The sequence below is a fragment of the Cyprinus carpio genome, chromosome A17 (genome assembly GCF_018340385.1).
Source record: "Cyprinus carpio isolate SPL01 chromosome A17, ASM1834038v1, whole genome shotgun sequence".
In the NCBI taxonomy this organism is placed as follows: Eukaryota; Metazoa; Chordata; class Actinopteri; order Cypriniformes; family Cyprinidae; genus Cyprinus; species Cyprinus carpio.
The window spans coordinates 8,581,511-8,606,585 of NC_056588.1; the positions used below are offsets into that span (position 1 = coordinate 8,581,511).

General features: G+C 35.8%; 2 protein-coding genes across 2 annotated transcripts in view; both read right to left on the reverse strand.

The window, feature by feature from the left end:
* Positions 1–23: 23 nt before the first annotated feature.
* On the reverse strand, positions 24–9,600 carry LOC109053718 (gamma-adducin-like). Its single transcript, XM_042773855.1, has 15 exons — positions 9,467–9,600; positions 8,346–8,593; positions 6,564–6,699; positions 6,249–6,400; positions 4,959–5,039; positions 4,649–4,798; positions 4,352–4,495; positions 3,994–4,092; positions 3,553–3,723; positions 3,148–3,408; positions 2,580–2,696; positions 2,394–2,483; positions 1,842–1,959; positions 1,302–1,409; positions 24–1,178 (listed from the first exon to the last, which is right to left on the reverse strand). The coding sequence occupies exons 2-15, from the start codon at positions 8,565–8,567 to the stop codon at positions 838–840; spliced, it is 2,190 nt and encodes a 729-aa protein (XP_042629789.1). The 5' UTR covers positions 8,568–8,593; positions 9,467–9,600; the 3' UTR covers positions 24–837.
* A 12,627-nt stretch (positions 9,601–22,227) lies between these two features.
* Positions 22,228–25,075, reverse strand: part of LOC109106647 (VPS10 domain-containing receptor SorCS3-like) — a 55,901-nt gene continuing 53,053 nt past the window's right edge. The window contains exons 25-27 of the mRNA XM_042773859.1: positions 24,524–24,629; positions 24,086–24,321; positions 22,228–23,100 (exon numbers count right to left, since the gene is read on the reverse strand). Of these exons, the coding sequence (XP_042629793.1) occupies positions 23,039–23,100; positions 24,086–24,321; positions 24,524–24,629 (404 nt within the window). The 3' untranslated portion in view covers positions 22,228–23,038. The remainder of the gene's footprint in view (positions 23,101–24,085; positions 24,322–24,523; positions 24,630–25,075) is intronic.

Consider the following 25,075-nt stretch of genomic DNA (forward strand, 5'->3'; position numbering starts at 1 on the left):
TCCAGCTGATATGTGTATTATACTTTTTTTTCTTTGTAAATTTTAGCACACTTTTATTTCAGAAAGGTTACATTCACACACACGACCATGCGACTGCAAATGTCAAAAAGCAGTATTTGACCATGGAAAACAAAAATGACAGGAAAACATCACTGTTAACATAATTACAGTGCAAGTTTTTGATTAAAATCTATGTATTTGAGAGTATAGTCAACATATAGTGGATATAGCCTTTTATATAATCAGTCAACAAACTATTAGTAGAATAACAATCTGTTATCTCCATTTACAAACCAAGTGAATCAACAAAGCTTCATATCACAACGAATGGCTGTTTCCCATTTAAAAATTATTTTCATACTTTAATATTCCTAATATGCAGGAATCCAGTCTCACAGTCTTTCTTACAATTCAATGTCACCTGATTAATTCAGCACACAACATCAATTTATCTACAATACACAATGTAGAGCCATTAAAATATTTCCAACACTTCTCATATTCAGTGAATAGGGCTGTGAATAAGGACTAGAATTTTTCATTTAGTCTGCTTATATTTGTGTGTATAAGAGTGCATTTATGTACAGTTTATAAAAGTGTAGGAGGATATTTTTTCGGCTATTTAGATGTTGATATAGCTGTAGGAAAAATGTGTTGAAATATTCTGTGTTTAACAGCTTAACATACAAGTAATTGCTTTGATGTTAACTGCCCTGTCCCTGCTAGTCATCGCATTTAACACTGCCCCCCCCCCCCCCCGCCCCCCCCCCCCCCAAAACTACTTTTCCCACAAGCCCCTGCACAGTCACATGTCTAACAAGAGCGTTTACTCTTTACTCAGTCCTTCCTGCATTCCTTTTCTTCTTCTATCTCCTTTTCTTCTTGCTCCTTCTCTTTCTCCTTCTCCTTCTCTTTGTCTTTTCCTTTCTCCTTGTCTCTTTGCTCTTTCTTTTTCGTCTTTCGCAGGAAGGAAGGAGTACGAAATTTCTTTTTCTTCTTTTTGGGTGACATTGGCTGGCTTTCAGAAGAGCTGGTGACTGAAATGTTGTTGGCGACGGTGGTTGTTATGGAGACCTGCATCTCTTTAGTGATGCTGAGCTCTGTGACCTGTAGAGTGAGGTCATCATCCTGCGTCAGGTCATCACCATCGCTGCTCTGGAGCAGAGCTGAAAGACAGTCTGAGAACAAGAGGAGGAAACTTTTCAGCATGAGATCGTCTAGTCCAAAACCATAAAACCACAACTAATTTGGTTATCAAAGACCAGTGTGGTAGTATGCAGACTATATGAGAGAATCTATACCTCCTCTTTCAGGGCTCATGAGAGGTGAGATCGACAGGGAAATGGTGGAGCCGTCATATGTAGTCATCTCTCCATCTGTGAATTCCTCATCAGCTTCTGACTGAAGAGCTTAAATGTCAAGAAAACATATTTTGAAAAAGCAAAAATAAAAAACTGTGGTTAAATTGAGGTTTTGAAGGTAGGGAAGTAGTAACATATCCCTGAAGCAGCAATTACTCCAGTCTTCAGTCTCACGTGATCATTCAGAAATCATTCTAATATGCTGTTCAAACATTTCTTATTATTATCCATGTTGAAAACAGCTGTACTGTTGAATATTTATGTATAAACCTTGATGCATTTTTCTGAGGATTCTTTGATGAATATGAAGTTCAACAGAACAGCATTTATTTGAAGTAAAAATATTTTGTAACACACTTTTGCTTAAAAGTGTCCTTGCGGAATAAAACTATTAATTTCTTTTAAAAAATATTTGTGCTGACCACAAAACTTTGATTGGTAGCGCCATTCTATGTCCTTGTATGCAGAGTGTGTGTGTACCTGATTGGCTGTTCTTATTCTCCACAGTTTGTGTGTATTCCTGTATCTCTGCTTCTGATTGGTTGAAAGGGTTGGGTGGTAGAGCAGCTGTCTGCTTCTCATCCTCATAGATGAATGCCTGAAAATAATAATGGCAAAGGGACTGAGTGACAACTGTCTTAGTTATGTCATTTTTAATTATGTTTTGCTATGACGGTGGTTTTGAACTTAATACTGCCAAATATGAAAGCCTATTTCCACCTCAAGAGTAAAAAAATAATAATAATAATAAATCATAAAGGTAATTGTGAGATAAAGTTTCAAATTAGATAAAGTAACTATTTGAGATATTCATGATTACCTTTTTAAGAGGAAATAAAAAACAACAAAAAATCACATGACATGAGTCCCTATGTAGAGTACACAAGCATTTTCTAGGCTGCTGATGTTACTGAGGTTTCATCTCATGTGAGTGTCATCATTTTAAACATACCTTTCAAAAGTACTATCACACTAGAAAAGTTATATAGTGTACTTTTAAAGGGTGTTTGATTTATTGGTGTAGTTACGCACTGGTCCTGGAGGCTTGTCAATAACAATGTCTGCCAGCAGCTGAGACTTGGGTCCAGCTGTCATCAGATCTACTCTGTTCTGCTCTCGAATCTAAACCAGCACAAACAAAGCAGTGCTTTAGTGTACAGAACACAATCTGTGGACAGTCTGTTCAGGCTGTATTTTCTTTCTCTCGGTCAAACATACCTTATTTCTTTTTTCCAATACTTCACCTGGGTTAGTATTAAGTGGGACAAACTGGTTGGGGTCCTCGATCTTAATTGGGGTGTCCTTGCAGTTCCCTGACTCTTCTGATTTCATCCACTAAAAAGAAAGAAAATAATGAATTTAAGAAATATTAGTGAATATTAAACATATACAGAAAACATGCTGAAATGTTTGGCATTCCACCAGTTATTTTATGTATTATATTTTAAATGTTTATATTATATTTATCTACTGGTCTTATCTATGGGAGCTCACTTTCCCTCAGAGTAAAAATAGAAAAAGTTAATTGTGACTTTGTGAAATGATGTATACAGTATTATCTATTTATTGCTTACTTTTAAATATATCTCAACTGGCTTTTTAATTTTTTTTTTTACTCTGAGGTGGTAACATGCTTCCATACTGACCAGTGATTAACAACACTGAACACTAACTTTATGGTCATTAAGCTGATGATGTGAATTTATTGATAATACTAGTTCATAGCAGTGTGAAACCCTTGATGCTGTTTGCAAATATGTTTGCAAGTGATCATATGCAAGGATACCGTGGTTTTGGTCCGGGGGCTGCAGGTCCCGTTGATGGATTCCTCAGGTACATTGACCTTTAAGTAGCTGTTCGGTGAGTTCAGCCATCGTATCCTCTCTCTGTCCCGCTTCTGTGCCAGGAAGTGCAACGGACTCTGTGGAAAGGTGTCCTTTTCCTCTAATCCCACCCCTGTGACAGTTGCTGGGATTTCCACATCATTATGGTGACGGGGCTTCTCTTTAACTATGGGATACCTGTAAGTGTAACCTGTTCTGTAACCCTAGAAACACAAGAGGTGGCATGTTAGCTACCACTATTGTTTTCTACTGTTAAAAATGTAATAATACATGCTTAATGCAGCCCAAAAGACAACATTTAAATGTTGCTGGCACATCTGGTATAGATTAGCTCACAGGCCACTCACTAAGTTATCTAACATCCTCATAAGCGACTCAAACTCTGCCTCTCCAACCCTCCATCGGATCTGTCCGTCTGGCATTTGTCCACTGGTTTTTTTTGTAGGAGCAGTTTTCAGACTTGCTCTGTCTAACACGCACAGGTTGTCAACGCCACCCGCACATAACAGAGCACTAACCTGATGAAAATCAAAGACAGAAAGACAGAGATACTGTTGGACCACTTTAACCACTCTATAAATCTACTTGCAGAGTTTAAACTGAGCTGGAATGATCTGGGTCTTGGAATCAAAAAATGTTTGGTTGTCAATCCATTCCATTTTCTGTGTATTCCAGATTTAATTTAATCCTGTACATACAGTATATTCCTTTTTCATTTGGCTTATGTATTTGTATTAGTTTATTTACTTGCATATGTGTGTGTTTCAGTTTTAAATGTGTGTGTGTACCTGTATCTCACAAGCTTGGTGGCTGTGATACAGATAATGAAAAGCTTCCTCTATCGTCTCTCCAAATGTCAGTAAACCTTGATTCCTCAGGACCAAAACCTAAAAACAAGCAGAATTACATCAGTGTTGCGAATCCACCGTAATAGATCCCAGTAATGCACAAAATATTACTATAAATATGATTCTGTGCAATATTATAATCATAATGACTTTGACTATAAAAAAATTCTAAAGCACATTTTAATTTGGCAATGGTTAGAACCTGCTATTTTTTCCTGCTTAAGCTTTGCCATGCTGTACTATAGTGAACTTCTAATGGTTGTCATGCCAACGAGTAGCAGAATTCACAGACTGTCACCTTGGCAGTGGGACCAAGAGCTTTCTGAAGTTCCATCTTCTCCTGCTCGTTGGCTAAATCACCATGGTAGCTAAAATAAGACACCTCCCCCAGCAGCAAAGCTTCATGGGAAATGGGTAAGATGCCACATTTCATAGAAGAGACCTGCGGGACATACAGAAGTTGCAATGTGTGTGTTATAGGCAGGGTGAATACTGCATATATGTGCCAATGTTTTTAAGGGTCTGGGGCCCACTAGTGGGCCTCAGAAAATTTCAAAAGGGGCCAGAGGACATATGTGTGTGTGTTATTACTCACGGCAGCTGTAGTTGGTGTATATGTATGTATAACACATTTGGCATCTGGTCGGGCAGAATACACTGCAGAATGTGGTTTGAATCCCAAAACATCCACAGGCAATGCAGTGGCTCCCTGATCAACCACCTCACCAATCAGATTCACCTTCACCTTTGAAAAAAAAAAACATTACAAGGATGAGATAAAAATTATTTATTGCATTTATTTCATATATTCATTCACATATTACATATAATGGTGGAATTACATTCAGTTGTCAGGGTTCCCAACTTCATAATTTCATGTTCAGAATGTGTGTGGGTGTGTGTACCAGACTAGCTGCTGTGGCCTCTGAGAACGACAGTCCTTTAGGAAGAATAAGAATATGATCCTGCTCTTTGTTGATACGCAGCTGGAGAAGAAAATAACAGATAAATCGTGAAAGACCGAAGGAAAGAAAGACAGAGAGAGTATAGTATATGTTTTAATAAATAAAACATACAACATAGTGAAATAATATATAATACATATTTCTTTTGAATATAGAAAAGGTCTCTACACATTGCCATTATTTTTACAGTGTTTTCTTGTACAACCGTTGTACAAGACTGGCACACCTCTCTTTTTTCTTTGATGGTCTGGTATTGTGGCACAAGCTATTTCAGAAAAATCCACAATTAAACAGTATGCAAAAATGCCAGTCAGGTGGCCTCTTCCTTTTTAAGTGGGCGACAGTTGGCCAGAATAAGCTAAAATGAGGAACAAATTGTGTTAAAATTTTTTCTTCAAAACAGCAAAAAACAAAACTTGACATTTGATTTTTACAAACTTGATGTAAACCATATGTATATGTTTACATTTAAATGCAATATTTGAAAATGCATTTCAGTCTGAATGGTAGATCATTTTTTTCATCAATCAGGGTGCAAATTAAGTGTGATGTCCTACATCAGGAGTGTCCAAACTTGTTCCTGGATGGCCACTGTCCTGCAGAGTTTATTTGATGTTTTAATTAAGGGGTGCTGAACCAGCTAATCAAGGTCTTCAGACTTACTAGAAACTTCCAGGTAAGTGAGTTGGAGCAGGCTGGAACTAAAATCTGTAGGACGTTGGCCCTCCAGGAGCAACATTGGACACCCCTGTCCTACATTAAGTGAACTTTTGAGGACAGCCATCTCAATTCACTTATTTGCACTCGCAAATCAACTGTGAATATATTGGAATATGCACTTTTAGAAAAAAAGGTACAAAAGCAGTCAATAAGATGGTATCTTTTCGAAGGCACACCTTTGTACCTAAAAAGTAAAACACAGTAATCCATGCCATTGTAATTTGATAAGTTCAGCATCATAGAGAGATGTCATGTCAGATCAGAGCAAAAGTAGAATTTACAGTTTTCCGTCTGTTCTTTCCAGAATGGCAGCTATTCTCTTGTCTCTCTGAATTGTTCTGACACTCAAGCCATTACTATGGTAACCAATGTTGTGTGAACAAAAGCATCTGATTTTATTACATGCAAAATGACAGTGAACACAGTCAGTCCTAGTTCGGATTTGAAAAACAGTTTGCATGCTGTGTGGGGGAAAAAAAGCCACAATGTGAAATAAATGTGAGTACTCACAGTTATATACGTAATTGGGAAGTGGCCATTTCCGTATAGGTCCAGCAGCCGGTACAAGCAGGCGAGTTTACAGCGCCCCTGCCTCTCAGCTTTAGAACAACTAAACCACTCCACCCCACACAGATCATTCACTGGACTAATTGACCCTGCACCTGGAAACACACACACAGCCAAGCAACAAAAATAAATATCTGGCTTTATCTGAGTTCTAGCCGATAACCATACAGAATTACACGCTTGCCATCTGTTGACCATGGCAACAACAAATAATCTTCAATGGGAAGGTATAAAGTGTCAATGAAAGTGTGTACTCACTGCTGGGACTGTATACTCCAGTGTTGCTAAGTGTATTGCTGATGATGAGGTGTGCGATATGACCAAGGAGACCACTGGAGTTACTGCCTTTGGAGCACTGCTCCTTTACCATGCACTCCAACTCCTCCTTAAAGTCCTGCAACAAACACACAAATACATTTTAAAATGTTATTAACACATGTATGTCAATGCATTAGATAACAAAATATCAAACCAAGAGGCATTTATTTTAAAGAAATGTTTATTTTCCAAACAAAATATTTCACAAAAATACATTTGGTAAGGTTTTAAAATAATCAATATTCTGTTTATTAATTTCATGCATAAACTGACTTTTGCAGTCACTAGAAAGACCAGTTGGTTAAATGTAATTGAAAGAAATGCAAGAAAAGTAGTTCTGAGAAAAGGTTTTGCATAAGCTGCTGCTTCTCCATATTTTTATGATTTATTTATATTTATTTGATCTACACTAACATTCAAAAGGTTGGGGTCAATAATGTTTGTTCAGCAAAGATGCAATAAAAATGTATCATGGTCTCCACAAAAATATTAAACAGCACTGTTTTCAACATAACAATAATAAATGTTTTTGAGCATCAAATCATTATATTAGAATAATTTCTTAAGGATCAGGTGAAACTGAAGACTGAAGTAAATGTGGCTGAAAATTCAGCCTTTCCTCACCGGAATAAATTTCATTTTTTCAAACATATTAAAATAGAAAACAATTATTTTAAATAGTAATAATATTTGACAATATTTATATATTATATATTTAATCAACTTCAACATTAAAAAAATTAACCAATCCCAAACTTTTGAACAGTACTGTATATGCAATAAAATGTATTTCATTTTAAGTGTGACAGTGTTCTCATATATAGGACATTTCTGATTTGTTCATAGCTCATTCTTTCATAGTAATTAATAATCACTGAGAGCAAAACAGGCTTTAAGGGAAAAGTTCAGTAAACAGAACATCCAGTCATGTGTCTTTGGCATGAAATAGTTCAGAGAAGTTGACATGCCCTGCAGTGAATTTGTATTTTTCATGGAATTTTTCATGGAATTTGGTGTGACCTTATGCATGCAGCTTTTATGGTCTCAAACATGAATATTTGTACTTTAACATGCAAATATGCCACACCAAAGGACCATATAATCCACTCATGAAGAAAAAACAGTAAATAAAATGATAAAAACAAACATGCTGACCAGTTACAGAATAAGAAGACATACGCTTTATGTCCATTTTAACTTATAATAGTGATGCTGATTTAAAAAACAAAAATAATGGACATCACATCATTCAAATTTAATTTAAGTTGAATCTATGAACTTCAACCTCAAAGCCTCAGGGCTGCAAACTATGAAAGATTTTACTGTGTATTAAGCCGAATCCAGGACATGAACGTCATGGAGTTTTGTTGATTATACAGCTTCAAATTTTGCATTTTATATGGATTTTAAAAATAGATCAAGCTATAATCAGATAAGAGACTGAGCTTCAGGCATCAGAAATGTGCCTCTAGAGTTACGGCCCTCAAAGTACTGCTACAACATGATGCACAGAAATCACTTCGGGTTCTTTATTCAATTCACCCACTCCCAGCATCTCTGATGATCTGTGCATGGTTACTAATGGCAACGGATCTCCACTTTTTGGTTGTTATGCAATCAAACGAGCGTGGGCTCCTCTTAAAATGCAAAGGGAGGGGGAGAGAGAGAAAGAGCATGCGAATTCTCACTTTGGTGCGAGTGTGTGTGGGAGTGACGTCTTACTGGACTCTGTAGAATCTGTGTGACTCTCTTTCTCTGCTCCATCATGTTGAAGTCCTGCCTCAGGTCAGGTGACATAGCATTGCTTCTCAGAGCCTCAGGGGACTGGAGTTCTTCTGCGCTCTCACTGTAGACCTTCTTCACATTTAGACTGGATGGGGGGCGGATGCGTAAACCGCCCTCTTCATCGCCTGCACTCATCTCAACACACTCACCCTCGCTCATACATAAACACAACACACAACCTTGTGCTTCAGAGAGAGAGAGAGAAACAAAGGGGTGGGCTGAGTGTTTTTTTTTTTTTATATCTACTTGCTGTGTTCACAATTGCTGCATGAATACAAAAAGGTCAGGGCAATTTGGATTACAAATGAATTGTCTAAACACACACATAAAAATAAACACTCTCACACACCTGCATGTCTGCTCTCCAGCTGACATCCTATATAAGTCATGCATATCTGCACGCACCCCACAGAGAACAATTCACACCTTTAATGCCCCTTTCCACCCTGATAGCCCGAAATCACCCCAACACCCCCAACAGAACTTTTGTTTTGCACCTGAATTCAATTTGTTTGAATTTATATCTCTAAACCTTGTACAATTGTTTTGACTCTATACTGAATCTACATGTCTATTACGTATCTTATCATGTATATGACGTATGCAAGCATCTATAAGCAAAGAAGAATATAGAATACCTTAAGTAAAAGATGAACCCCCTTCTATGTCTGGAAAAGTCGTTTTCGCACAAAAAAATAAAAAATAAAAAAATAAAAAACTGTCGCGTCCTGAATCCGCGTTTCGAATCGGTTTGGAACAGAACTGCGCAAACATGTAATGCCCCGAAATGCTGTCTATGAAGGCAAAGGTATTGATGCACTACGTTCATATTGTGTAGCTGCTGCATTATATAACTCAATATGAAATTTAAGATTCACATCCATAAAGATTAGAATTCTTTATAATCGAACATAGTCCTACTTATTTTTAATGCATTTAAAGATCACATATAATAGGAAAAGTCGCAGAGTTCTTGCTTTGCAGTAGCACTTTATCAAACATTTTGCGTTCATCCATCTAAACAAGTCCATTAATTACATAAAGGAGTATATACTCACTTTTCTCGGTCTCAGTTTAATCCCAGAATTGCAGTGGGAAACATAATAACTAACTAAATAAATCTGTTAGGATAACTAACAACAGCACATCAGACGCATCCGAGTTTGTTCTCTCTGGAACTGTAGGACTGTGTCCGAGTTTTTTGTCTGTGTTGCTGTTGGAGGGCCGCGTGGATGTGTGAGAAGTGTTTTGCGTGGGAACTTGGTGAGAGGATCACGTGACCAGTCCTGTCCGCCCACTGATACTCGCGCCTTGGCAGGACCACCACGACCTCCCCGATTATCTTTAAAATACACAGATAGAGTTTATACAAACGCGAAGATCCAGATGTTAGACATCAAACACATATTTATACAAATAAAAATCGTACTGCATGTATATCGCACATTTAAACTGACCCTGAGGCTTTTGGTTTTTATTTGTGAGCCTCTGTCTGAGTGTAAGTAAAAAATAATGCTATAAGGCTTTACTTCATAAACCTGACCTATGTTATTACTTTTTTAATGACATGTCTTAAAAAGAACCAGGATTATCCCCCATAACACAAGTTGGTTTAGCTCCAAACTCTCAGCAAGCACTGAGCTAAAATTCCCTAGATAAAAATAGAATAAGAAAACAAAGTGAAGTTGGAAAGTTGTCTCCTTTTCATGATGTTTCTAATGATTTCAGTTTCACACAAATACACACTTTATAACACAGTACAAACCTTATCTATGTCAAAACAGCTCTGAACTTGAGTTTAGTCTCCTGGATCTGACATCTCTCATGACTGGTTCTGTTCTTTTTCATCCACCATACATTGTTCTCTCAGTGAATCATTTAACCCTGCACACGCCAGCGCTGTGTGACCAACATTTACCTTTATAAAAGGGGACAATTACTTCAGTACCTGAGCAAACAAATGACTAACAATGATTCATTATTCTTCAAATGATCCTGCACATGAGCACGTGCTTTTGTTTGGCTGATATATCCTAAGAGAATCTCCTCCAAATTAGAATGAAGGAATAATCTATTCCTTATATTAGATATATATTATAGCCTAACATTTTAAAAAATAACAAAATATATACACATACATACAGCTAGGCTCAAATGTGTTAATTAGATGTAAATTTATGAGACTGTAATTTAATTATGCTTGTTTGAATTGCAAGAATAAAAAAAGAGTACATTATAGTCTGTAAAAATTGTGTACTGTGTTAATATGAAGGAATTTTCTGTATTGATTTTTTTAAAGGTGTCTTTCTTGTATTTTTAATTATGCAATAATCTGTAAACCTCAACCATTTTCCATTTTTGTATTTCTTTTCACAGGGTAGAACAGTTAGTTATGGGAGTAACATGTAGTTATTACAGTTTTTAGAAAACTTGCTTCAATTTGAATAAATAGAGTTTGTAACTTGTGTACTACAACAACTCCTTTAGGATGATGGAGTTCGAAAGAAAGACATGGTTGACATAAAAGTCAGTCCCATGTGCATATTATTCCACCGCTGACCTTATGAAAATGGCAAATACAAGTTGAGCACATCTATGTTGTGTTCCATTACACTCATGACCTCTGTTCATAACTCTTGTCATTAAGACAGGTTGGGGTGCAGGTCCATAAATTGTTTGTATATCATTTTTTAAATAGATCTGGAGGAGGGTGACTGCTTCTATGTCTTTGTGTTTCCAGATGTCACAGAACAGTATAAATAGGCTAACTGAAGTGGACATTTTAAAGACAGAAAAAAGCAAGTAAAAAGTCTCATGTCTCAAGTTAGGCACATCTGTCCAATTTCCCACAAGGATCTTGCATAACTGCAGGGCTGTTTATTCTTGAAACATACACACAAACTGTTGACTCTGTCTTCCCATTCTGCTCCGTTCAATTCAGATGATCTGTTTAGGAGATGGTTTTAATGTCATCATGATATCATATGACTGTAATTAAGCTCTGTTGGAACTGAAAATTACACTGATGTTTTTGTGCAGTAGTTGAATAATTAAAGTATCATGCATTACAATACTTTGCATTTCAGTCTGTGGTGTTTTAGTTAGTGCTTTTTTAGCAGGCGACATGATTGCTGGCATTTTAGAGGCTATTTATATTGGAAATTTCACCAGTTGCTTTTGTGTTGCTGTAGGCTTGCAGCTGACATGTTTGGTTGTAATTTGTTTTGCATGTGATACTGCACATGAGCAGCCTGTGACACATTTTAAGGCCATGTAAAATCAAAATGGTGTTTTGTGGCTCACATTAAATCGAGTTTCTGCATGCATCTTTAAAGTTTCAGCAGTGCTGTAGTAATACCATGATAGTGTAGTAACCATGATGTATTGTTAGTGAATATTATGTGTGCATGCTACTGCTGCATACAGTACAGTGAGCTTCTGCAGTGTCTCTTCCTTTACAATCCGCACTCACCTCCGCCTACACTCACTCCATACAGCCTGACTCATGTTCATGTATCTGAGAGACAGAACAAGGGACAGACAAAATACTAGATAGAGAAAATGTAATGTATTTTGAAATCATATAGAGTGCAAGTGATCAACCTAGCATCTGCTTCTATATGCATGTCAGTGAGATAACATAATAAAGTAATGCTTTGTTCTCAATCTCTGATTTTTCCTCTATTTTTCATAATCTATTATTAAAAATTCACATGTAGAATAAAAATGCTGATCTGAGATCAGCTCCCGCTGTTAACTGAATCGTTTTTATTGGAATATAAAGGAGTCTCCTCTCATCATGGAGTCATGCTGTTCTCTGGTGGATGTTTGTTGAACTACAGAGAAATAAGAGAATGTTGATGTCTTAGAACTACTGAACAAACTTAAAGGGGTAGTTCACACACACACACACACACATACACACACACACACACACACACACACACACACACACACACACACACACACAAAAATCTCTTAATTTTTTAATTGTTTATATGTATCTGTATGTCTGTTTGTTTTCTGTAATTTAAGTGGAATAAAAGCTGTCACAGTAAAATGTACATATCAGTAGGCCTACCTAAATGATACATTTCTGTAACTTTTGAAAAGGTACTGGCCCAGTGACAGCTTTCGTACCTTTGTTTCTGAGTTTGTGTGTGCCAAAAAAATAAACAAATTCAAAAATTACAAAAATGCATATCAAACATAAAAGAACAAACAAACATACATTGCTATTTGAACCCAACATTTTATAAAGTGTATTCTTCTTAAAAATAAATAAATACATACACTTTAAAAATGTTGGGTTGTTTCATCCCAACTTTGGGTCAAATATGGACTAACCGTTGGGGTAAATTTTTACATAAAATTTTTAACCCAAAAGTTGGGTTAGACCATATTTGACCCAAGGTTGGCATGAAACCCATTTTTTAGAGTGTACAAACATACATATAAACAAACATACATATATATACATTTTCAAAATACCAGTCTTTCCTGTTTGGAAGCATATGGGTAGCAGAATTCAATATTTCAAATTTATACCCATATGCTTCCATATTCCAGATCCACATTTCTTGGATAATTTCACAATCCAGGGTTTACTATAGGGTCTGTAAAAGTACTGCAAGGATATTTATACAAATTTTTAAGTTCCTATGCATTTGTTAATTTCACGTTTTCTAGATTAGGCAACATTAGCTAACATGCATTATGAAGGAAAATTAATCAACAATGAACAATAATATACTTAAAAAATTAAATTAACCAAGATTTAATAAATACTGTAAACGTGTTGTTCATTGTTTATGGTACATAATTACAAATATTAACCTTATTGTATATATAACCTTAGTGTAAAGTGTTACCATAAATTCTGGAATAAACATTAACTCATGATCTGATAAGAAATTATAAAGCCCATACTGTAATAATGTTTTACTTAATATTATTATTATAAGAAAATCTTTTTTTATATCAGTAGTCCTTCTAGGTGTATATAACATAATATTCACGTAAGGCAGTGGTCTCAAACTCAGTTCCTGGAGGGCCACAGCTCTACAAAGTTTTGCTCCAACCCTAACCAAACAGACCTGATCCAGCTGAGCAAGGTCTTCGGGATTAGAATTGTGTTTGAGACCACTGATGTAAGTCATATTTGAAACACTAGGTGGCAGTATAGATTTAATCAATGCCGCGTGCTTTAATAAGGCACTGGAGTGTTACAACATCTTCACTAATGAATACTATCTTTTAATTAAACTGGTTCAAATGGATGCTCATGAATATAATATTTTTTTTTATGTCATATTATTACCATTTCAATGCACAAACTTAAAACCCAGGCAAAATTAGAATTGTAAAGAATTATTGATGATAATTTATTGGGGAGTGGTGGTTGTTCTTGTTGTTCAATTACCTCATGCTGCTGGCCTGCTTTTGAATCATCTGAACCCTGAAACCAACAAATGAAAGGAGGACACCGCCCAGGGCATCAAATCAATCTCTCCCGCTTTCTCTCCCTCTGTCCTGTTGTGAGATACCTGAATAATATTAGTTACATACAGCACATTTGTCTTTATTACACACACACACACACACACACACACACACACACACACACACACACACACACACACACACACACACACACACAAGCACAGCCCGTATCCTACCATTAGCAGAAACCATTTAGCATATTTACATATTCATTAATTCATGAATTAGCATAATGCAGGTTTTACTATCCTTGTGGTGACATTTGGCTCCCACAATGTAGTCAAAAGCAGACCCATATAAACAATCATATTAATCATATTCCCACACTATATTTTGTATCAAATTCAGTGCTTTTAAGCCTGCATTTGTGTGTCTGTGCTCATATCTCATAATAATTCAAGGCCACTCTCCAACACAAGAACAAAAAGAATAAAACATCCTCCATCCACAGGAGGATCTGTCTCACCTGATTCCCGTTCAGATTAATGTGACAGATGCCCTCTGATTGTTTGGAGCAGATTATTTAAACCGTCCTTTTCAACTCTAAGTCCAAGTATAAATGTGTTTCGCTTTACTGTGATGCTTTGACACGTATGATTAAATAGAGAGGGGTCAGAGGTCAAGGCTTAGGATTCGTATACCTATCCACCTCAGCTCTTCTTTATTATAAAATGATGGCTACTAAAGGCGACACTCACATCAGTTACAAGGAATTTTCTCACCTCCAACTTGAAAATAACAACTGGAACAGCGCTCTAAAGGCCTGCTGACACCAAGGCGATAACTATAACTGTAAAGTATTAATTATTTAATAATTTTATGAGAATAGGGATGTCCACACCACAACTACAAAACAGAGGAACAATATTGTTGGAATCCCTTTCAGAACTTTTTTTTTCCCAAGCTGATGTGTGATAAAAACATTGACAGTCAATCAGAATCCACCTGACATTAAAGAGCTCAAGCCTTGGCATGGCAGACAACATAAATGCAGCACGCTTATAATAAACAGAATGTTATTGTGCATTGGTGTGGATGCTAATACACTATAGTTATCTTTATGGTTATATTATCACGGGGGTTTCAATCAACCCCAACATCAACAAAAAGTGTCCTTTAATGTCTTATAATCCAAAAATTAAAAAAAAGAAAAAAAGAAAATAAATGCATAATAAGTGCTCTTTAACAAGTAATTTGCATAACAACTGTTACTGTTAGGCCTGTTGTGGTTTTGTTTATTCATTATCAGATTTCACAGATTCATTTTGGCATCAATAAAGTTCTAACACATGAACAGTGCTGGGTTGTCATCTATTAATTATGGTAATTATGACATGGGTGAATTCACTATAAGTTTACAAGCTATTATTACACAGCTCTCTGAAATACTTGATTCTGACTGGTCAGTTGCAACATTCTGACAAGGTTAGTTATTCCCCAGTAACGACCCTTTGTCAATAGCAGTGCCAAAGCCACTGGAAGGCAAGTCTGCAACCTTCAGCCAAAAAAGTGTAACAGCTAATGCGAACGCATTTTTGTCATTTTTTAGAATAAGAACGTGTTCATATTGAGTCATGGTGCCAGTCTGTGGTCTACGCATGCCTGTGACGCGTGATAGACAGGAAGGCATTGAGGTTGGAAGTGGGAATATGAAATTTCCGCACTGGTGTTTTGGCCTCTGTCTTGCTGGTATAACCCACCCGTGCACAGTTCAGCAGCAGAGCAACATGTCATTGAAAAGTAACATGCATTGAATTGATTATAAATGTTAAATAATGCATGAATTATAGTTTTATACGTTAATAACTGAACCTCTGCACTTAAAGAGTCATGTTTTGCTTGTTGTCTGGACTAGGCTGCTTGTCTGCAACCTGGTTGCTTTGTTGTAATACATCAGGCGTTCAGATTTAAATGGGTTAGTAGTTTATTCAAGCACTGGGCGCATTACAACTTCCATGACCTTACTGTAATTCTCACTCCCTAGAAAACCACAATTTCTCATACACCCTCACTATATCCACTGCCCTCAGCAGCTGCACCGCCTTTAAACTAACACGTTTTCACTTGTGAGTGTTTATGGATAATACAGTCTACAGGGGTTGGCAGCTCATTACTCCACACTGCAGTCATGACCATAGCATATTACTCATATACGAACTGCAGCCATTCAGAATGATGGGAAAAATGCCCTAAAGCGATGGATTGAGTAAACACTGTTGTTGCTGACAACATGTGTACCAAACCTCTATTATAGCTTGACATCAGAAGAGGTTGATGACCTCACTGATGGCTATGATTGTGAATATGCAAATGGGGAATGAGTGCATTGTTAACAAGGCTGTCAGGTTTGAATCAGCACTGTTAACTAGACACAGTTCAGTTTCTGGGTTTATCACATTTGACTTGTGGGGAGGCTATTGTGATTTTTATTATTTACTTGTTTTTAATTTGACTTCTAAAAGACATAGTCCTACTACATACTCAACTGTGTTATGAATCGACTTTTAGAGACATCAATATTACTGTTGGTGTCACTAGATGTCACTGCATGTTCATTTAATAAACCAAGTTTGATAGAACTCAGTCATATTTAAATGAGATAAAGTTGTACACGCTGCTCAACTCTGTTGAAACCCAGTAGTTCTAACCATTAAAGAACATAGAAAGATTTTGCCTCTGGACAACACTGGCAAGAAGGATTGACCCTAGAAACTGGAAAATGATATAAGTATTTTTCATTTTACTTTGCCATGAAAAAATACATTTAAAGAGTTGAAAATAAAAGCTGGCACTTGCATTTGGCCATTTGAGTTATTCTAAAAGTTTGTCAGACTAGATGTCACCGTTATGTGCCATTCATAGACTTTTAGTTTGTTTTCTTTCATGTTTCCCTTGACCTAGTTTTCCCTCATGTCTGATTAGTTCATTCTGTTCACCTGTGTTAGTTAATTATCCTTGGTTGTGTATTTAAGTTGCTCCCTTTCAGTTCTTCCTGGCCGGTTATTAGTTGTGTACTGTATGCTGTTTGTGTTACCCTGTGTTTTGTATAAATCTTCATCAAAATCAAGTACCTAGACAATTACACTTCCGTTCAAAACTTTTGTTATGCAAAAGTGACAGCAGACACTTGTAATGTTAGAAAAGATTTCTATTTGAAATATGAACTTTTCTTTTGAACTTTTGTATTTATCAAAGTATCCTGAAAAAAAGCATCACTGTTTCCACAAAAATATTTTGCATCACATTGTTAAAAATAGTAAGAAATGTTTTTTTGAGCACCAAATTATTTAAAGCATAGTAGAATAATTTTTGAAGGACTGGAATGATGGCTGCTGAAAATTTGCAGTCACAGAAATAATACATTTTATTTCAAATTAAATTAAAACATAGATATATTAAAGTGTCAAAGACAAGAAATTCATTCAGGAAAAGTAGCCTTGAAAGATCAAGTATAGCCTCCTTTGCAAAATGCTAGTGTCACCTGTCCTTCTTCTTCATAGATCCACTGATATTTTCCAGTAAACCATTTTTTTCAATGGGTCAGTGAATTGGATCTGCAAAACAGACAATTATTTCAAAGTTCAAACAATAGTTTAATTTGTGGTTTCTTTTTATAGGCATAATTTATACAGTGGAGAGAATCCTGGTTGAAGGCATAATCTGCTGTCTGTAAGTCAGTCTTGTTAGGCTATTGAAAATAATAATTATGCAGTGAAAAGAACTGAGTAGCAGTTTGATTTTCACGCTTGCATAGATGAAATTCATCTAAATGAACACTAGAAATGTACATAATTTTTCAGCTCTAATTAAAGATGATTTATAGCAGTAGAATAAACAATGGGCAGATGTTAGTTTTACAGTTTGATGGCATTGAAATGATTAAGATTGGTAGTTAGTTGTCATTATTATTCAGTATAATTCCATCATAAGTCCACACTGTGGTGTGGGAGTCTGAAAGTCCTCAGTGGAGCGTTAACACATACACACGCACATGCAATCTCATTCATAGTATGTGTAATATATCAGTGGTGACAGGCTGAGAGAGATGTGTCTGCTTCTTTATTAGAATGTGTAATTGATTTACTGACCCTTGTATGGGCCATAAGACACCATCATTAGTTACAGATTAGGAGTTACCATGTGTGCGTGAGGATATGTGTCCGCAGTAATGCTTTTTAGAGTGTGTGTGTGTGAGAGAGAGAGTGTAACGGGTCCCAGTATAGGATGTTAGAGACAGTCATTAGTCAGACCGGACTCCTCCTCAGCAGTGACACACTGAGGAGTCAGTAGAGAAATTCTGCACTAGTGAGGATGAATTCACCTCTCTGTCCCTGTGTACTGCACTTTTGTGCATGAGACCGCTTTAGTCCACAAATCTGAGAACAGTGCTTTACTGCATTAATCACTGAGTCTTTTCACTTAACGGACTCTCAACATTAAACTCAGACTTAATAAAAACACTAGCGATAACGAGCTGCTTGATGTAATGGAAATGATGATAAAGAGCGCGAAGGTCGGCTATTTATTTCCCAGGGTTCCTGGTTGGCCCTGATCGTTCTGAAGCACCTGGACCCAGAAGTCCTGGTTTAAGTCTTTAAACTGTTTCCAGGTCAATAAACACATCCTGATACACTTGACATCATTAGTAGTGCTTGCTAAGGATGGCAGCACTGTTGCTATTACTAAAATATTTCATTCCTTAACCGTAAGTATTAAAATTGGTAATGTAACTAAACATGCCCTGTGCTATGGATGTAAACTTGGTAATTTTGTATTCATGAAAACCGTTTTTAACATAAGGAAATAAATAGCATGTTTTATTTGGGCCAGTAAGCAACACGCTAGCAACCACCCCAAAAACCACTTAGCAACTGTATAGCATCACCCTAGCAACCCTGTTATTCAGAAAATCTAATTAACATATGTCCTCAAATTTATTCATTCTAGATGATTACTTAGCTAAAAAGTCTCATGAAAATGTCATTTTGATTTAGTAAAACATATCAACTAATAAATATAATTGATGTAAATAGAATTCTTGCAGTCAAAAACTTGCATGTTTTCTCACTTAAATAGTCTAGAATCACTCTTAACAGTAAAATCTCTTAGGGATTCTACTGCATAAAATGCAAACATTTAAATTACACTTCATTGCCCATTAAAAATGGACATTTGGAAAATTCATGGTTCACTAGATGCCTGATGGTAAAAATTAGGATATGAAATCCTTAAGAATATGGAATCACTCAGCAGATCTGTAGATACACAGATGAACAGCAGTAAATGAGAAACATGGTCACATTAGCACAAAACAAATAAATTGTAATTCTGTAATGTCTAAGGGGAGAGGGGGTTCTTGTAAATATAAGCATAATAATTAGTTTGATATCACTAAGGACAACCATCTCGTTTAAAATCCTGTAATGAAGCACATAAAACAGAATGGCGTTTCATAAAGTCTCACAATTGCAAGGTCACCATAGAAAAGGATATTTCCTATATCAGTCTCTGGCTCAGATTTTATCCAGTCGGGAGGCGAGTTGGCATCCAAATATGAAGCCTGGCAGTTTTTGGCGCAAGTGAATATATTTCACTGTATATATTAATGCCCAGTCTGTTGAATTTATATAGTCAAAATTTCAGGCAACGCAATGTCTCCCGCTGCTCTAATGATATGTTTCGACAACTCTGTGACAACATCTCATTTCATTGTATTATTTATTCATTTATTATTATTATTTTATAGAAATTTATAAAGGTCATGAATAATGATTGTGCATGAAAAAAAATGAACACGATTGTTTTTCTAACAGTTGCACCAGTCAGAATGGCACTGAAGTGAAACGGATGGAGGAGACAGGGGTACTCAAACCAAAACAGGCCTTTTTAATAATTCATCAGACATTAAATAATCCCTCTGACTTTATCAGTGTTTCTCCATCTCTGAAAGCTCAGAATGACCTTTGGAAAATGTTAAATCTTTTTCACACGAGGCAGTGATGAGTCTGGCAGGAAAGGTTGAAACCTAAACAGTCCGTCAGCTACAGCAAGAAATACTCACACACGTGCACACACATACTCACACACTGACAGCCAAAGCTCAATCACTCCGACATAGATTCAGTTTTCAGACTAGAGTGACAGCTGTCTGTCTTTTTCAAAAAGTTAACAGAAGTTGAAATACATAAACTTCAGTCTGAAACCTGAATTTTATAGCACCGCTCCCTGGCTGACAGTATATTATAATAATGGCTTATTAATATTTTAGCAATTAATGTTCACACAGATCCATAAATGCACAAATAGGGAAAATAAAACTTGCAAAATAGTTGAAGTTGAGCAGAGCAGGACATTTTTGCAAAACAATAATGTTATGTACAGTGTTTTGGGACATGCAGTTTTACCATTTGCGTATAGTCTCATTAACTTGCAATTATACAGGCCACATGTGAATATTGACTGAATTTAAAGTAGGCCCATCACAACAAAATACAAAACATGTAGCGTAGAGTGTGTGATGAGACATCCAACTATTTTCTTTGCTTTACATTCAATCATAATGGTAAATGAGATTTTAAAGGAAGCAGAACAGTCCTTGGAGGCAAAGCTCTGTGTGCTATATCATAAAATCACTCAAGCTCTTATCCTACCCTTCTCTCCCTTATCACATAAACATGACGACTAGGGCTCCTTGGACGAGATAAAGCTAACTTTGTTTCATGCAGAGTGCTCTTTTGTCCAATGTTACTCAACTTTATTTTTCAAATGCTACCATATAAACATTGAAAAATGCTTAGCGTCGTCTGCAGTTGTACCTGTGTGTATGGTGTGCATATGTGAGAGAGAGAGTGGGAGAGAGAGCTAAAATAATGAAAAATATGACATTCTAAAGGCTACTGTGGTGCAGGGTATTTAGACAGCCTTTGTCCAGACCAACAGCCTGCACATTTATGGGTGGATATTGAATAGATGACTGTTTGCATTTCCTTTGTGTACAGAGTCTTTGAACAGCTTCAGAAGATCCCAGAGTCATAAAACCGTAACATACTGAACACTTTTTTATTTCCTGTTTTGTTCACCAGATGCACTCTCCGTGTCCTTCTCAAAGTACTGAACCATTTCAATTTGGAGTTTTGTCAAAACTAGTGATTAATGAATTTGCTCAATTAAATATTTGTCTTGTTAGTTTAATTCTGGCTACACTACCATTGCTACACTTTATTTATATGATCAAAAATTACTGACACTGAAAACAGTTTTTTAATTGTAATAATATTTCACAGTATTATTGTTTTCTAGGCAAGGCAAGGCAAGGCAAGGCAAGTTTATTTATATAGCACATTTCATACACAATGGTAATTCAAAGTGCTTTACATAAAAGAAAGTAAAATAATCATAAAAAAGTGTATATTATAATATTAAGCTGAATAATTTATTTCTGTGATGGCAAAGCTGAATTTTCAACAGCCAATACTCCATTCTTCGGTGTTATGATCCTTAAGAAATAATTCTAATATGCTGATTTGGTGCTGATGAAACATTAATTATTTTTATTAGTATTAAAAACAGTTGTGCTGTTTAATATTTTTGTGAATACCTTTTTCTCCAGAATTATTGGATAAATAGAAAATACAAAAGAACAGCATTCATTTTGAAAAAAAAAAAAAAAACTTTTACTGTCACTTTTGATCAATTTAGTACATCCTTGCTGAATAAAAGTATTAATTTATTCGAAACATTTAGTGTACTTAAAAAAAAAAAATAATAATATTTAGCAAATATATAAATGTTCAGTCTTTCTCTTTTGGGAAAATGGACTAAAATATGATGACTGACTACTTCAGGTTTTTGTCCAATCAAATGCTCTCTAGAATAAGAATGTTCCTCCCACTCATGCCACCCCATAATAACTGGCAAGTAGCAAACCATGTTTCATGTTTCGTAATGGGGAAAAAAGGCTAAGCAGAATTTGAGTCCCACCCAAAATTCCTGTTTTAACAGGAAAAAATTCAACACACGAAAGCAACTGAGAGAAAACAGAAAATATACCTGGAATAGTGCAAAATACAGATTATGCCGAATCACACTGTTTACTTTCATTTCAGTAGAGAATCTCTTTTGTATCCTTTCATTTAACGTTATCCTATTAAAGATTTTTCATATCACAAGTCATCTTCTGTGGGCTATTTACTGGAGAAATGAAAAGATCATAGGTGTTTGGAAACTGCCTTGAGATACTGGGATACACAGACCATTCAATTGTTACAGAAATGTCATGAAAATCCATTGTAAAAAAATCAGTGGGCAGTCACTAATGTAAAAATACATTTATTCAGATTAAAGTAACTTTCAGTTCACATTCAAATATAAAACTGGCTGTCAGTTATTAGTAGTGATGAAACATGCACTCCAAATGAGTATACGTCTAAGAATATAGTATTGTGAATACTAACCAAATTAAGAATAAGTTGCCAACTTACAATAGTAACACACATTGCCAAGGCACAAATGGACACGTTCAGCAGATGATGCTTCTACACAGATGAAGGTACCAACCTCTATTTGTGCCATGTACATCTATTTGACCCTAAAACTATGCTCCTTATGACTTCTTAACATTAAATCAGATGATGTAAGCATCAATATAAACATACATAAAGCTAAGCATATTTCAAATGATCAAATGTTGATTTTTCTGTATGAAACCGTAACATATGATTTGTGAACTCTAAAAGTAAGCTGTTTTACAAATGTGAGGCAGTTAATATATCTACAAGTTAGCATGCGGAGAATGATCTCTTACGTTTACAAAAGGAATTGGGTGCCCCTGCTTAGGATCAGTTTCTCTGATTATCGTTTTAAGAAAGAATTGTGAAAGAAACTACTCCTTAAGTGCTGATATTATATATAATTCTACTGCTTTCGATAGAGATTTTGATTTAATTTACGTCTGTAATTAAAAATGCCTTGATTAACACTTAAGGAATTGTTCATTTATAGAGCTCAAATGTAAAACACCACAATAATAAAAAGGCATAAGCACCACAATAACAGGAAAAGTTAAGGAAAAAAAGTATAATTGTACATGTAATACAGTTGATATCATCATCAAACCTTCCTTCATCATTTCAGACATTGGTGCAGTTTGGAATCTGTCTGGTCCTTTGTCGCTCTCCAACCCCAAGGCCTCCTAAACACACACACACACACACACACACACACAAAAAGCAGAAAATCACTGTAATTGCAACCAACAGGCAAGGGCAACTCTGTGATCAATGCTTTCCACTTCACTGTCACGGGATCAGTCCTTGATTACTGTTAATCAAAAAGTCCTGGGACACACAGAAGACAATCACCTTCTTTGACAGCAGAGTAATAAAAGTAGAATGAATGAATTGGGGTTCATCCACTGACCTCACGCTTACAAACAACAGATACACACAAAAAACAAGCATGTCTCTCTTCATGCTCCTTGAGTGCAAATTGCATCTTTATGAACATTAAAGATGACAGAAAAGGACTTTCCTTGTAAAAAAAAAGGGGGGGGGGGAGGGGGGGCTTCATTGTAGTGAATGTTTACTTGTGTACTTCAAATCTTAATATATTTTTAAAAAGATTTACTTGTAGATAGCATATTAATAATGATATAAAAGACCATTAAAGTGTACTTAAAAAGGCAAGACATTTAACACTTTTAAGTGCACTTTGTAATCATGTCAAATTAAAAGTTGTATTAAGTACATTTTAAATTGTTGTTTTAAACTTTTGACATGCTTTAAAGATGTACACTTATTTTACTTTTAAGTACACTTTGTAATCATGTCAAATTAAAAGTTGTTATTGTTGTTTTAAACTTTTGACATGCTTTAAAGATGTATAATTTTTTTTTAGTTTTTTAATCGCAACTTCATCTTAAATGAGTCAAAAAAGCACTCTTAGGTTTAACTAACTGCATTTTATATAAATTTAATCTACAATACATTTTCATTTAATTGTAAATAACATGCAGCTAAGTGCTCAAAAACATTGCATTCAGTTTGCACTCAAGTATATTCTTTAAAAAGTAAATTATTTCCATAAAAAGCATGCTTTTATAAGTATGCAACACAAGATTTGTTAAGAACAAGAAAATCTTGCATAAATATTGTGTATGGGACAATCATTTATCTAACCTGTGTTATGAGCCTCCAGCTCTTTCTCCTTCAGTTCTCTTGGAGGTGGCAGATGGCTGAAGCTGTTGTGTGTTCCGGTGTTGGAGGGAAATGGTGTTTGTGTTGTGTGTGTGTTGCACACTGTGAATGAAGTGGCTGTTGTATGCGTGCCGTTCTTCTCCTGTCCGACAGCACTGATCATCTCGGGCTCCTTCTCATGGGTGTCCTCTGTCTCCACATGGATCCATGGGATTTTACTAGTGTTGTGGGAACAAAAAATTGGATGGGTTTTTGTTTCTAGTCCAAGTAGACCAGATCAAGAGGAAACAGTCACTGATGCTAAGCGAGCATCATTTGTCAGCACTGGTTGGTATTTCCAGGGCATATCAAAATGACAGTGTATAAATTAGCCCAGATTTGTTTAGCAGAACTGGGAGATTTGGGAAATGCAAGGCTTACCGTTTGAACTTGTAGATGAAGAGAATGGCCAATCCCACCAGACCCAGAGAAACCAGTAACAGCATGGCAGAGCCACTGTGGAGAACACTGGAGTCGACCAGAGGTGCTGCGGGCAATACACAGCACAGCTCAATATCAAATCTTACAGTCTGTATATAAAAAGCGTGCATGTAATGACTCCGAAGTTACATACATTGCATTCAAGGTACACATTTTTATCACTTGCTCTCCTTGGGAATCAAACCCATGACCTTTGCTTTCCTAGTTTTTTTTTTTTTTTTCAGCTACAGGAAGGCAAATTATTTCATAATGCTTTCTGTGCTTTATAATCAATTGTATATTCTTATAATAAATATATATAAAATATAGTTATAGTTTATTATATTATGAATAGATATGAAGCCTATAATTGTGTATGCATATTTGCCTTTCTACAGCCTCATTATCATGATCAGTACTTAATAAAATAACAGCAAGAATAACTTGATATTGATTTATTGCCTTATTGATATTATAAAATTTATGATTTCTATGCTTTATGTTTCATATATT